At 41.4% G+C, this 16,013-nt stretch overlaps 1 protein-coding gene across 2 annotated transcripts in view; it reads left to right on the top strand.

Moving 5' to 3' along the window:
- Positions 1 to 16,013, top strand: part of LOC126335052 (succinate dehydrogenase cytochrome b560 subunit, mitochondrial) — an 80,326-nt gene that overhangs the window by 34,430 nt on the left and 29,883 nt on the right. For both annotated transcript variants that reach the window (XM_049997930.1, XM_049997929.1), the window contains one exon: positions 13,458 to 13,654. In XM_049997930.1, the coding sequence (XP_049853887.1) occupies positions 13,458 to 13,654 (197 nt within the window). The remainder of the gene's footprint in view (positions 1 to 13,457; positions 13,655 to 16,013) is intronic.

The following is a 16,013-nucleotide window of genomic DNA, read 5'->3' as shown; positions in this document are numbered from 1 at the left end:
GAGGGGGGGTGAGAGAAGCGCTCTCTGGCAGAGTGAGCCGGGACTATAATGGATGAGGGTGTTGGCAGAGTATGGCAAACAAAGAGGGTGGGAGATGAGAATGGGGAGGAAGTGGTGGAACAGAGAGGCTGGAAACTCTTGGGTGGAGAGTGTGGGGACAGTGTGTTATCGTACGTTGAGGGCGAATTGTTACGGGAGCAGAGGATTTGTTGTAAGGATAACTCCCATCTTTGCAGTTCAGAAAAGTTGGTGGTGGAGGGGAGAATACAAATGGCACATGTAGTGAAGCATCCATTGAAATCGAGCGTATTTTTTGTAGTTGCATGTTGTGCCACAGGGTGGTCTACTTTACCCTCAGCTACAGTATGACAGTAGCCATTCATCCTGATGTACAGCTGGTTGGTAGTCATACCAGTATAAAAAGCTGTGCAAAGATTGCAGCATAGCTGTAAATGACGTAGCTGCTTTTACAGGTGGCCCAGCTCCTGATAAATCACATCTCTGAAATTGAATCCCTTGCTCTCCAGCACCTGGAGAGGCATTCGAGACACCACCTGGATACTCAGACAGTGGTACTCCCAGCAGATAAAGGTAATGCTACTGTTTTATTGTCTCGGGATGAATACCTTGATAAAATGTACAATTAATTGAGTGATGTACCGGAAGATCAGCAGGGATCCCACTAATCGAGTGGTGAAGAAACTGTTTCGCTTCTGAATGATTCTTCCTTTCTACCAGAAGTTGTTTGGAGATTGAAACCAAGTGGTCCAGTGCCTCCTAGACTTTATGGACTACCAAAGGTCCACAAGAAAGATGTCCCTCTACGCCCCATAGTGAGTAACATAGGCTCTCCGACCTATGATGTTACCAAACATCTGGCATCATTGTTGAGGCCTCTTGTGGGAAAATGTACCCACCACATAAGAAACTCGGCTGACTTCATTAGTAAACTGAAATCATTGAAAATGAACCCATCTGATATACTAGTGAGTTTTGATGTGGTGGCTTTATTTACAAAGGTCCCCCTTCCAGAATCTCTACAGCTTATTGAAAGAAGTTTTGACAAAGAGATTTCAGCTTTATTTAAACATGTTCTGTCCTCCACATATTTCTTATTTAATAACAAATTTTTTGAACAGACAGATGGAGTCGCCATGGGCAGTCCTTTATCCCCTCTGGTGGCCAATCTATTTATGGAGGACTTCGAGGAGAAGGCGCTTGAATCTGCTGACTTGAAACCCACGGTATTCTGGAGGTATGTTGATGACACCTTTGTAGTTTGGTCCCATGGTGAAGACAACTTGCAAGACTTTCTTAAGACATCTGAACTCCCTCCACGATTAAATAAAATTCACAATGGAAATTGAAAAGGAGGGATGCCTTCCATTCTTGGATGTTTTGGTTCGGTGCAGAGAGGATGGCACTTCGGGACATGAAGTATATAGGAAGCCGACGCACACCGATCTGTATTTACGTGCAAATAGCTGCCACCATCCTGCCCAGACAATGAGTGTTCTCCGAACTTTGACCCACAGAGCGCATCTTATTTCTGACGAAAGCAGTCTGCAAGATGAACTTTCACACTTACAAAGAGTGTTTGAAGAGAATGGGTACTCTCCACAACAAATACAGAGGGCACTAAAAATGAAATCGAAAGAGGCCACAAAGAAAGCAGAAGAAGATGAAGAAACCTTTAAATCGATGGCCTTGTTGCCATATGTGGTTAGCCTCTCATCAAAAATAGGGCGCATCCTTGGCAGACACAAAGTAAAAGTGATTTTTCGTCCTCCACCCAAGACAGCTGCACTCGTGGGCTCCATGAAAGATGATTTGCTGCTCCGAAAATCTGGAGTTTACAAAATTCCATGTGAATGTGGCCTTTCTTACATTGGACAAACAACTCGAACTGTCCAAGAAAGATGTACAGAACACCGGAGGTACACACGACTTTTACAACCTAACAAGTCGGCAGTGCCAGAGCACTGTATTGATAATGGTCACAGTATGTTGTATGACAACGTTAAAATTTTGGCAATTACATCATCCTTTTGGGACTTGATAGTGAAGGAGGCAATTGAAATTCGCTTGACGACGAATTTAATTAATAGAGATAGTGGTTTCAATCTTGATAAATCATGGAATCCGGCACTTGCTGTAATAAACTCGCAAAGACATCGTCACAGTGCAGCTCACAATGGTATATCGATATGCCAACACAGATCAACTGCGGAGTCATAGATACAACTCGCGCATTATGCACGTCTCTGCCGCCGACCAACGTCCGCATTTGCATCTGTGGCCGCATGCGCAGTCGTGCTGTACACGAGTCTAAAGGGACGAAGCGAGCACTGGAGCGGCAGTCTTGTGGCTCACTCTGAAGATGGCTGAACGTTATACAGCCGAAATATTAGAAGAAGAAGGAGATTTCTTGCGACTGCACACCCGAAACTTAATGGAACACCACCCCAATAAGTTATCCAACCTGCTGATATCGTTCTGCTGCCTCGGGGCACCAGTATCCAATTCCCCAGGGATTCTACCAACAGTGTTCCTCCTCATCCACCCCTCATAGTACCTAATGCTACCTAGCACCTACGCTCTCTCTCAGATACCGATCAGATCCCTTCTTGCCAGTCCACAACACGTGCCGAGAAAAATTGGAAGGAACCTAGGCAGAATGCCATGCCGGCACCCGGAACTTGCCACATCCCCAAAAACTCCCTAACACCACTCCATGAAATCAGAACTGAAACTTTCCCGTAACATTATTTTTAACCTTTCCACCAAAACCCTCAGCTCCACAGAACTTTCAGTTCTGTCCAAAGTCCTATAGTCCTAAACCAGATTTAACCATGCTAGATTTCTCAAAGACGTTCCCTCCTTCTCCCGATCATTGCAAGGGAAACACTTCTTTGCTGCCAGTCTCTTCAACTGTGCCGCTGCCGCCCAGGTCCAGACACCGTCTCAAGTATACTTACGATGTCCTCAACAAATATGGTGGAAAGGGTGTAAGAAAATCTTAACACCTATCTTTACTGATATTTTACTCCTGGCAAGAGAGTGAATAGAGCACTTATTTTGCGGAGTGGGCACAAGAACGAATAATGATAATATTGGGGACCAGCATCTCTATTTTCGTAAAATACTTCTCTGAGCTCCAATTATTTAACAGCATGCAACTCACTGCCTTGTTAATATAGGATTGCGTGAGGCGTTCTTAGAATCTGTTGCAAAATTGATGCCTCCGTGAAGCATTCATAGAGACAAAAATGTAGACATAATCTCAGGGATAATACTTCGGCTTATCAGATTAAAACATTGCTGCAGGATATCTTTACCATAGCTAAATTAATTAAAAGAAACCTGTGAATTAATGAAAATATTTCCTTTTTAAATGAAATAATCTTTGTTTTGCTGAGAAGTGACCAATGTATGTACTGAACTAAAAGTCTTTAATTTCACTTTAATATGAAATAAATTAATTTATGCACTCTCTTTTCTTTACTAATTATGATTACGAGTCTTTCAAAGTGGCAAAATTATAATGAAATTATTACTACTCAAGATATCTGCCAAGAATGGTTGACTGTTCGGCCATTCTTGTCATTTATCCAGCATACTGAAAACCGTGAAAAATAAACCTTATTTTTACTTCTGCATGAAGGTCACTGTATACACGAATTAGCATAAATTTCAATATATCATTTAAAATTCACAACTTACAATCCCAAATAGCCATCATAGCGTGCGTTTTCATCAAGGCTATAACAGAGAGTGTGTCTAATAACACTGGTCTTTTTGGTTTGTTGCACCAGCAAGTAAAAGGTCAATTACATTGCTACATAGGTTCTATACCATTATCTTATAGAGTCTTTTGCTTTATTATTATTTCATTTCATTACAAATTACCATTCTGACAGGTAATTACACACACATTTTTAGAGTCCCTGCCTAATGATTTCAATAATTTCAAGTTTTACAATTTCCATTTTACTTTGTTTTGTGTCCAACTTGTCATCACAGGATTTAATATTTTGTACCACGTATCAGTACACAACCTGATTCCAACACTGAACCCTGCCTCTCCCAGATCATACCACCATCCAACCATGAAACTCCCCCCTCCCAACCACACCCTGGTTGCCTACCAGGAATTCCTTACCTCCAACTTAGTCTAACCATCCTTCAACAGGTCCCTTCCTCAGAACACAAACCTTTCAGCAGAAGAAAGAATAGCCATGCACAGCATCAAAACAAATCCTAAACTAACCATTCTACCTGAAGACAAGGATTCCACCACTGTTGTTATCAATCAGAAGGCCTCTGCCAATTATCTGACTCCTCCCCCTATAAATTCTGCCAAAGTAATCCCACTGAAAGAATTTCGGCTTCCATTGACCAACACCTCCAACCAATTGCTTGTAATCTAACCTCAAACATCAAAGATGCCAACGACTTCTTTCACTGACTCACCACCATCCCCCTGGATCCCTGCCTGTCACTATTGATACCACCTCTCTATACACCAGTATCCGTCATGGCCATGGTTGAACTGTTATTGAACATAATCTTTCCCAGTGTCCTTCAGACTACAAACACTCCCTTATTCCTCATACACTGTACTGACTCTATCCTAACTGAAAACTACTTCTCCTTTCAAGGGAAGGTATACAAACAAACCTGTGGCAGAGCCATGGGCACCCGTATGGTACCCTCTTGTGCTAACCTGTTTATTAGCCATCTAGAGGAGATGTTCCTAGCCTCTCAAAATGCCAAACCCTTAGCCTGGTTCAGCTTCATTGATGATATCTTCATGATCTGGACTCAGGGGCAGGACATCCTATGCTCAGTATTTCACAACTTCAACACTTTCTCTCCTATCTGCTTCACCCAATCATCAAAACCTGAGGTTCTTGCCATCCCTCCTAAAGTGGTGATCCATTGCACACCCAATCTCCCTACATCCTACTCCATCCCTATGCTACTCCCAATCCCTACTCCTTCCCACAACGATCATATCCCTGTGGAAGGCCCAGGTGCAAGATCTGTCCAAACCATTCTCCCAGCACTTCCTATTCAAGCCCTGTCACATGCTTGTCCAACCCCACCAGAGGCTGGGCTGCCTGTGAAAGCAGCTGCCATTTACCCGCTCTGCTGCAATCATTTCACAGCTTTTTATATTGGTATTATTACCAACAAGGACAAACGGCCACTGCCAAACTGGCCAATAGCAGAGTAGACCACCCTGTAACACAACATAACAGCTGAAAGTAACATTCTTGATTTCAATGGGTGCTTCACTACCTAAACCATCTGGATCCTCCCTGGCACCACCAGCTTTTCTAAGCTGCACACATTCTCCACTCCCATAATTATCCTGTCCTGAGCCTATGGCAACATACTGTCGCCACATGCTCCACCCAACAGTTTCTACCCTCTCTGTCCTATCACCAGCTCCCCATTCTCATCTCTCACCCTATTTGTTTGCCACCCTCTAGTAACAAAGCCATCCGTATTTCCCAGCTACTCTTCATTTTTGCTTCGGTTTTCCCCCCTTCCCTGCCCCACAACCTTCTGACACTGCACCTGTTGGCATTCTAGTCCCAGCACATTCTGCCAGACAGTGCTCCTCTCTCCCTCAACCCATACACTGCTATCCCTTCCCCTTCCCCACTCCCTCCAGGTTGCTGCTTCCATCCCACACTGTACTTGCATTCTGGCCCGATCTGCCGGAGTTGGCAGTCATGTGTGCCTGATTGTGTGTCTACATCAAAATCTATTCTCTGAAAACTGCCGTGAGCTGCGTGACAGAGGGAACGTCTCATTGTACCAGCTACTAGGGTTTCTTCCTGTTCCATTCACTTACAGAGCGCAGGAAGGATGATTGTTTGAGTGCCTCTGTGCATTCAGTAATTATTCTAAGCTTATCCTCACAATCCCTATGCAAGCAATATATAGGGCCCTGTAGTATATCCATAGAGTTATCGTTTAAAGCCAGTTCCTGAAACTTCATTAATAGGCTCTCTTGTGATAGTTTACGTCCATCTTCAAGAGTCTACCAGTTCAGTTCCTCCAGTATCATTGTGACACTCTCCCACAGATTAAACAAACCTATGACCATTTGTGCTGCCCTTCTTTGTATATGTTCAGTATACCCTGTTAGTCCTACTTGGAACAGGCCCTACACACCTGAGCAATATTCTAGGATTGGTTGCACGAGTGATTTATAAGCAATCTCTTTTGTAGACTGATTGCACCTCTGCAGTATTCTACCAATAAACTGCCTGTTTTACCCATTACTGAACCTATGTGATCATTCCATTTCATATCCCCGTGAAGTGTTACACCCAGGTATTTGTACGAGTTGGTTGAGTCCATCAATAATTCATTGTTATTATAGTCATAGGATGCTACATTTTTCATTTTGTCAAGAGCAAAATTTTACATTTCTGAACATTTAGAACAAGTTTCCAATCTCTGAACAAGTTGCCAATCTCTGCCACATTGAAATCTTATCAAGATCTGTCTGAGTATTTATGCAACTTCTCTCAGATAGTACTTCATTATAGATAACTGCATCATATGCAAAAAGCCTGATTTTACTATTAAAATTGTCAGCAAGGTCACTGATATACAACATGAACAGCAAGGGTCCCAACACACGTCCCTGAGGCATACCTGAAGTTACTTTTACATCTGACAATGACTCTCCACCCAAGATAACTTGCTGTGTCCTCCCTACCAAAAAGTCCTCAGTCCAGTCACAAATTTCACTTGATACCCCAAATGACCTTACTTTTGACAATAATCGAAGGTGTGGTACTGAGTCCGATTCTGACAGTGTTCACCCTCTTTGTTTCTTCATTTGTTGTTTTCGGTGTCGACATACTGGCTTAAAAAATAGGGGGTGGAAATGCAGTATTGCCTATTGTAAATGATGTAGCCTACAGGTGCACATTTTCATTCCACGGTCGTTTACTTTCACTTTTCACAACTCCCCATATACACATTTAATATGGACAGTGCACTGTTGTTTAACTTTCGATAAGCCTCATTAACAGTTTTCAGGTAAACATCCTCATACTGCTACAGTAGTTTACTGTTGAATATCTACGAGAATAGAAAGGTACGTATGGAGCAAACACTGTCATTATTTTTACACTCGGCCTAATTGTGTAACACTTATTCCACATTTAAGTTGAAGCATTGTTGTTGTTCTAACAAACACAGGTTTCTTGTCTGAAACTCAGCTGTGGACTAACTGTCTCAGGACCAAAAATCGGAGCCTTATATATCCTCACAATAATAGGTGCTGAAACTACACATTGTTCAAAGATTAATTTACAGAAATTACAATTAAAACTAAACTCATTAAATTAACTGAATACATTGGTTCTTTTTAACAGTTTCTTCTACTACAAGAGTTAGGCCAAATTATTTGTTTAAATTGTGAAATTAACAAATATCATTATACAAACAATACTTTTGGCAAAACTGTTAATTACTTTGGAATTAATTAATGGCTGGCTTTGCTAACATGTTTTTCGAATAGAACCAAATAGAAATATTACCAGCATTTCGTCTTCCAAATGTTCACAGTTATTACAGAATTTTTATTTGTGTATAAGTCAACAATAGACTTTTTAAGTTACAAAACAATTACTGATTTCACCCTGTAACAAAAGATACTAACTAGAAATAGTTGGAATAAATTATAAAATCAATTACATACATAAAACTAAGCACAAAATTAGATCTGGTGTTATATTCTTTAAAACTGAGGGCCAACCTTTCTCTTTCCTGAAAATGCAAAATACACTCACGTATGTTAATAGTAATTAGTTAAAAGTGAAAAAATGAATTGAAGGAGGCAGATGGCAAAACAAGAGGGGAAGAAAAATATCCCAGCTTGCTTTGTCACACGATGCTTTTCAGAAATCAAGAAATGCTGCAGCTACAAGAGACCTTATTATGTTTGAGCTCATAATATGTTCTAGGATTCTACAACAGATCAATGTCAAGGATTCTGGACGGTAGTTTTCTAGATCATTTCTATTGCTCTTCTTGCAGATGGGTGTGACCTGTGCCTTTTTGCGAGAACTGGGCTTGGTTTTTTTTGTTCAAGGGATCTATGACAGATTGTAGTTAGAAGAGGGGCTAACTCAGCTGCAAATTCAGTATAAAATCTGACATACATTCCATCGGGGCCTCGAGCTTTGTTTGTTTTTAATGATTCAGCTGTTTCTCAACACCACTGACACATACTTATTTTGTTCATCTTTACAGTGGTACAAGGATTAAATTGTGGTGATTCTCCTGGGTTTTCCTTAGTTATAAAACATTTGACAATAGAGTTAAGCATTTTAGGTTTTACTTTGCTGCCTTCAATTTCAATTCCTGTGTCATTCGCTAGGGATTTGACACATAACTTTGGTACCACTAACAGCCTTTACATACAACCAGAATTTCTTTGGATTTTGTGAAATGTCATTTGACAGTATCCTGCTATGGTAGCCACTGAAGGCATCACACATTGGTGTCTTGACAGTGAAATTTATTTCATTCAGCATCCCTTCATCTATAGCCCTATTCTTTGTTTTACACCTTTTGTGCAGTCATCTGTTTCTTTAGAAGCTCCTTTACAGTGACGGTATACCATAGAGGTTCCCTCCCAGTATGAACTGTTCTATTGGGTACATATCTGTCCAGTGCAGTGTCAACTCTTTTTTTAATTTACTGAACATACGTATTTTTTTGCTTGGTTTAGTTGTCCTTTGTACTTCAGTAATCATTGTTGCCAGAACTATTGTTGCCACAACCGTGTCATGGTCACTGATACCAGTCTTGATATGGACATCCTCAAAGAGGATTCTGTGTGCACAACGACCATATATGTTATATATGTTAAATTAAAAGGAAGGTCAGCGTTGGGCATATTATTGATGTTTTTATTGACAGCAGAATCAATTTTTGATCACATGGTGATCATCTTCAGTGCTAAGATGATCACCATGTGATCGAAAATCGATTCTGCTATCAATAAAACATCAATATCAGATCTATTTGTTGCCATTAGAACAAGTATATTTCCATCATGATGGCGTTCCTAACTCTGTTCTAGGTAGTTTTCAGAGAAGGCATTTAGTAAAGTTTCACATGATGTCTTATGACACCCATCACCAGCAAAACTATAATTTTCTTAATTATTGATGACAGTATGATTGGGGAGCTTATGTACAAGTGATCCGAGGTTTTCTATGAAGTTTTCGGTTACATCAGGAGATGAGTCTGGTAAGTGACTGAAGGATCAAATTATCATTTTATGCCCACCTCTGATAATTAGTGTTGTCCAAACAATCTCACATGCAGCTTCACTTTCTCTCTCTGTGATTTGAGTTTCTTGTCTACTGCGACCAATACACCACCTTCATTTCCCATTTGCCTATCCTATTGATATATGCTTAAATTTCCCCCAAAAATCTCACTCCTATCAATTTCCCCTTGCAACCAGCTTTCTGTACCTAATATGATGCAAATTTCACTGCTTTTCAGGAGCACTTTGAACGCTGGTGCTTTGCTGTGAATGCTTCGGCTGGTGTTCTCCAGGTATCATTATCTGCATTGAATGGAGAATTGCCTAATACAAAAACCTTTGTGTGCACCCCACACACAGTTGGCCTGTGAAGTGTAGTGCTCATCTAACCCAATTAGGGGGACCCTACAGTTCTCAACTCAATGGTAAAAGTCAAGGAAGTCGCAGCTTAGCTTGTCACAGAAATTTTCAGTCCTTCCACTCAACTCAGAACCAATGGACCACAATAATTTCTGGGGACAATGGTGCAAATTGTGAGCTTTGTTGAAACTCCACACACAAGGCTGGTCTTATCAACCTTCTCTACCAGTCACCGGAATGACTCAAGAACGACCTTGGAGTCCAGGTGCCAGGCATCATTTGTTCCAGTGTGTGTCACAATTTGCAGTTAGTTGCACCCTATTCTCTCAGTGGCTGCCAGAATAGCCTCTTCAACATGTTAAATGATGCCCCCTGGCATACACACTGAGTGCACCTGGTGTCCTTTCCTGTCCCTTGCTGCCATTTTCATAAGGGGCACCATCATTCACCACATGTTTGAACTGCTGACAATTAATAGAACCTACCCTTTTGCATTTGCTTTCTACTGAGACTGGACAAAACAGGTTTCCCCAGAGCAGGTGAAGTGAGTCCCACTGGCTCAGTTTCAGTGAAAGATAGCACCTTAAGCTTGTTGGTTATTGTTATGAGGATCACTACAGCATGTTGAGTCTTCCCTTGGCCCCGCCCAACCCTGTACAGGATGCCTAGATCTACCATTGACACGCAGTCAAGTAGATGGGTAATTACAGAGGCTGTACTTTCTGCAGAGGAGACAGGATCCACAGGAGAGGATAGTACCTGAGGTACCTCTGGTACAAGTATCACAGGTCCAATGTACTGACTCAAAGCAGTTGCCAGCTGTTTGACATTAGTCTGGGTGATTTCCAGCTGCTTATGAATGTCAGCTAGCTCATCCCTGTTTGAGAACAGCCTTCACAGTGGGGCTGCATTTTGGCTGGTGCATTGTGTCACCTGATTATCCTTTAGTCTATTGAGCTAAAAAGTTGCTAATTCCCTATAAGAATATAAGCAGACACACAAAAAGAAATTTCTGTTAAGGCAACTTAAAAACCTGTGGTAAAAATTACTGGTTTCCTAAAACATTTTGATGTTAATTACAGTTGTTAACCAACTCAAAAACAGTTAGTTTACAATAAAGGCAGATAATATATAGTGCTATTCCTCTTTAAGTGAAAACTAGATGTAACACAATATGTTAGTTAAAAAATCAGCTACAGTAACTAAATCTTAATCGTATGTTGGTGAATGAATGGTGTGTGTTTCTCCTTTTCTGACAAAGACTGTGACTGTAAGCTTATGTGTCAGTGTCTTTTAAAGGAACCTGTCTGCAACTTAATGTGCCTTCTTTACAGTAGTTAGTTAGTTACATGTTCCATCGATCCATCTCACGGTAACCATTATGATGTGGGACATGCCAAGTGCATAACAAATGCACACTGAGATCGAGGTATTTATTTATTTATTTATTTTAAGCTTAAAATTTTTATTACCTACCCCATTCCCTTACATGACACTAAATTCATATATTATACCTATAGATTTATTTATTCCTATTCAAGAATTCATCTACGGTATAGAAGGAGAAGTCAAGCAGATACGATTTCAGTTTATTTTTGAAACTATTCCAGCTGTCTATCATACATTTAATTTCATCTGGTAATTTATTGAAAAGTTTTACAGCAGCATAGTTTACTACTTTCTCTGCCAAATATGGATTAAGTAGACATAGTGTAAGTCTTTCTTTCTTCTGGTATTATAATCATGAATGTCACTGTTGTTTTTAAACTAGTCCATGTTGTTCAGAACAAGTTTCATTACTGAGTAAAGGTATTGTGAAGCTGTTGTAATAATTCGTAATCTTTTAAACAGATGCCACTTTCGTCTGAGCAGTGAGTACTTTTTGCTTAAGTGTTGAGTTAGCCGAAATATTATTCTGTATGACACAGAGAGTGAAAGTATGTTAGTTTGCTAATTTCAGTATCCTTAATATTGGCAATTATTCTGATTGCAAAAGCTGCTGAACCTATTCGCTTTAGGATATCCAAAATATGAATTTTCGAATTAAGATTCTCATATATATGTACACCCAAAAACTTAGAATGCTCTATCCTGGCTACTGACTTCTATGGATGTGTTAAATTTATTGAAAGAACTTTCAAAGTTCAGAGCAAGGCCATTTGCAGAAAACCAATCAATAACTTTTCCAAAGACATTATTTCTATCATTTTCTATTGGAGTTTCTTTTACTGGATTGATGATCATGCTTGTATCATCAGCAAACAGTGTCAGTTTAGCTTTTTGTTTCAGATAAGAAGGGAGGTTATTCACATACACTCCTGGAAATGGAAAAAAGAACACATTGACACCGGTGTGTCAGACCCACCATACTTGCTCCGGACACTGCGAGAGGGCTGTAGAGGCAATGATCACACGCACGGCACAGCGGACACACCAGGAACCGCGGTGTTGGCCGTCGAATGGCGGGAGCTGCGCAGCATTTGTGCACCGCCGCCGTCAGTGTCAGCCAGTTTGCCGTGGCATACGGAGCTCCATCGCAGTCTTTAACACTGGTAGCATGCCGCGACAGCGTGGACGTGAACCGTATGTGCAGTTGACAGACTTTGAGCGAGGGCGTATAGTGGGCATGCGGGAGGCCGGGTGGACGTACCGCCGAATTGCTCAACACGTGGGGCGTGAGGTCTCCACAGTACATCGATGTTGTCGCCAGTGGTCGGCGGAAGGTGCACGTACCCGTCGACCTGGGACCGGACCGCAGCGACACACGGATGCACGCCAAGACCGTAGGATCCTACACAGTGCCGTAGGGGACCGCACCGCCACTTCCCAGCAAATTAGGGACACTGTTGTTCCTGGGGTATCGGCGAGGACCATTTGCAACCGTCTCCATGAAGCTGGGATACGGTCCCGCACACCGTTAGGCCGTCTTCCGCTCACGCCCCAACATCGTGCAGCCCGCCTCCAGTAGTGTCGCAACAGGCGTGAATGGAGGGACGAATGGAGACGTGTCGTCTTCAGCGATGAGAGTCGCTTCTGCCTTGGTGCCAATGATGGTCGTATGCGTGTTTGGCGCCGTGCAGGTGAGCGCCACAATCAGGACTGAAAACGACCGAGGCACACAGGGCCAACACCCGGCATCATGGTGTGGGGAGCGATCTCCTACACTGGCCGTATACCTCTGGTGATCGTCGAGGGGACACTGAATAGTGCACGGTACATCCAAACCGTCATCGAACCCATCGTTCTACCATTCCTAGACCGTCAAGGGAACTTGCTGTTCCAACAGGACAATGCACGTCCGCATGTATCCCGTGCCACCCAACGTGCTCTAGAAGGTTTAAGTCAACTACCCTGGCCAGCAAGATCTCCGGATCTGTCCCCCATTGAGCATATTTGGGACTGGATGAAGCGTCGTCTCACGCGGTCTGCACGTCCAGCACGAACGCTGGTCCAACTGAGGCGACAGGTGGAAATGGCATGGCAAGCCGTTCCACAGGACTACATCCAGCATCTCTACGATCGTCTCCATGGGAGAATAGCAGCCTGCATTGCTGCGAGAAGTGGATATACACTGTACTAGTGCCGACATGCTCTGTTGCCTGTGTCTATGTGCCTGTGGTTCTGTCAGTGTGATCATGTGATGTATCTGACCCCAGGAATGTGTCAATAAAGTTTCCCCTTCCTGGGACAATGAATTCACGGTGTTCTTATTTCAATTTCCAGGAGTGTATATAAGAAATCGGCACATATGCCATTTGTCAATTTGTGTATGTCTTTTTTGCAGGTGTCGGTGCATTACACTAAAAGTAACAAAGATTGAATCTCCTGTCAATGAAACCCACGATGAGAGAAATGCTAGGCTGGGTCGGCCACAGTCACCTCACCTTACCATTTACAAAATGCAACTAACATCAATGCTTTCAATCACTCACCGAATGACAGGACTAGCTTTGAGTTTCTACATGACAACTTTGGGTCTAGGTAAATATTTGATGATAGTCAAGTTGACCATTTGTATTCTGGTTTACAGGAAGGTCCACACCAATTTACATACAAATTATATTATTATGATATATTATATTATAAATTATATTATATTGCTTGGATAACATCTGCATGTATATTTGAACAATACAATATAAAAATAATGTAACAGCTACAATCGTTAACAAAATAGGTAGTTGATAATAAGATCCAGAAAACAGCAACAGAGATGCAACAGTTTCAAAATATTGCAGAATTGATGTGCAGATCTCTCCTGCCAGTTTTAAGACATTTTATGTTCTTGAGCTTCCATGACAGGCTAAAATCCACCACCATCATCTTTATCATCATCATCATCAATTAAACTTCTCCACTTGGCCAGGTATAGTATAAGAATACTTACCACCCTTTTCTATCCAGGTAGACTTTTTCCCTTTCCTCCACTTCACATCCATGTAGATCCTGTTTCACTTGAGTGATCTACCATTTCCTGGGCCAGTCACTAGTCCCTTGCCTTACTCGAGCCATTTTCTCACTTGTTTATTTCATTGTTTTCACATGTCCAGACAATTTCAGCCTTAATTGATCATGTGGTTTCAAGTGGTGCTTCACTTGTTTATTGACGGATCTCTTCATTCTGGATCTCTGATTTACTTCTTTATGTGAACAATGATGCCAAGAACTTCACTTCCACGGTCTATAACCTACTGCTGTCTCTAGACTTGATGGCACGTTTTGAGGGTACATATATTGGTAAAAAGTAGACTTGGTGAAGGGTTAGCATTGCTAATTAGTGAAATTGATTGTCTCATAGGATAGTTGTAATTTTTAGCAGTATTGAGTTCCTTTTTAAATTCTATTAATGATTCCTGTGGAAGACGACTTAAGATACCACCAAAATCCTGACAATTGCCAAAATTTCTGTTTCACTCCATCCAGTTTGGATTGGTTGGGGTTCCCAATTTTTTGCTCTATGTTAGACATCAGCTTATTGAATATCTTACTAACAGAGTACATAACTCAGTATGAACTGTGGACAAGGAGGCAAAGTCTGCTTGCAAATTATTTGTAGTTCTTGGTTATGACTGTGTGTATAATAGTTCAGCTGAAAGTGATTTTTATCAACAGCAACACAAACTACTAAGTGGTAAATGTAATGAGAAATGAGTGCAAGTATTCAAAGATCCTTAAAAAGTTTTCTTTAAGATGTGCAGTTGTCTGCTGTACATAGTATTCTTATTGCTCACTTCTGCTGAATAATCACTTTATTTTCGTTAGGTACACTGCTCCAGAAGATGATTCCATATGACAACACTCTTGTCTTTAGGTCAGCATGATGAGAAATGTTTCTGCTGTAATTACCAATTGTGTATGTGTGGCACTTCATGTTGTTGTTGTTGTGGTCTTCAGTCCTGAGACTGGTTTGATGCAGCTCTCCATGCTACTCTATCCTGTGCAAGGTTCTTCATCCCAGTACTTACTGCAACCTACATCCTTCTGAATCTGCGTAGTGTATTCATCTCTTGGTCTCCTTCTAAGATTTTTACACTCCACACTACCCTCCAAAGCAAAATTTGTGATCCCCTGATGCCTCAGAACATGTGCTATCAACCGATCCCTTCTTCTAGTCAAACTGTGCCACAAACTTCTCTTCTCCTCGGTTCTGTTCAATACGTCCTCATTAGTTATGTGATCTACCCATCTAATCTTCAGCATTCTTCTGTAGCACCACCTTTCGAAAGCTTCTATTCTCTTCTTGTCCAAACTATTTATCAGCCATGTTTCACTTCCATACATGCTACACTCCATACAAATACTTTCAGAAACGACTTGCTGACACTCAAATCTATACTCGATGTTAACAAATTTCTCTTCTTCAGAAACGCATTCCTTGCCATTGCCAGTCTACCTTTTATATGCTCTCTGCTTTGACCATCATCAGTTATTTTGCTCCCCAAATAGCAAAACTCCTTTACTACTTTTAAGCATCTCATTCTCCAATCTAATTCCCTCAGCATCACCCGACTTAATTCGACTACATTCCATTATCCTCGTTTTGCTTTTGTTGATGTTCATCTTATATCCTCCTTTCAAGACACTGTCCATACCGTTCAACTGCTCTTCCAAGTCCTTTGCTGTCTCTGACAGAACTACAATGTCATCAGCGAACCTCAATATTTTTATTTCTTCTCCATGGGTTTTAATACCTACACCAAATTTTTCTTTTGTTTCCTTTACTGCTTGCTCAATATACAGATTGAATAACATAGGGGAGAGGCTACAACCCTGTCTCACTCCCTTCCCAACCTCTGCTTCCCTTTCGTGCCCCTCTACTCTTATAAGTGCTATCTGGTTT

The sequence above is a fragment of the Schistocerca gregaria genome, chromosome 2 (assembly GCF_023897955.1).
Source record: "Schistocerca gregaria isolate iqSchGreg1 chromosome 2, iqSchGreg1.2, whole genome shotgun sequence".
Taxonomy (NCBI): domain Eukaryota; kingdom Metazoa; phylum Arthropoda; class Insecta; order Orthoptera; family Acrididae; genus Schistocerca; species Schistocerca gregaria.
Note: the sequence above shows the minus strand (reverse complement) of the source record. Positions and strands in the feature narration are given on the sequence as shown.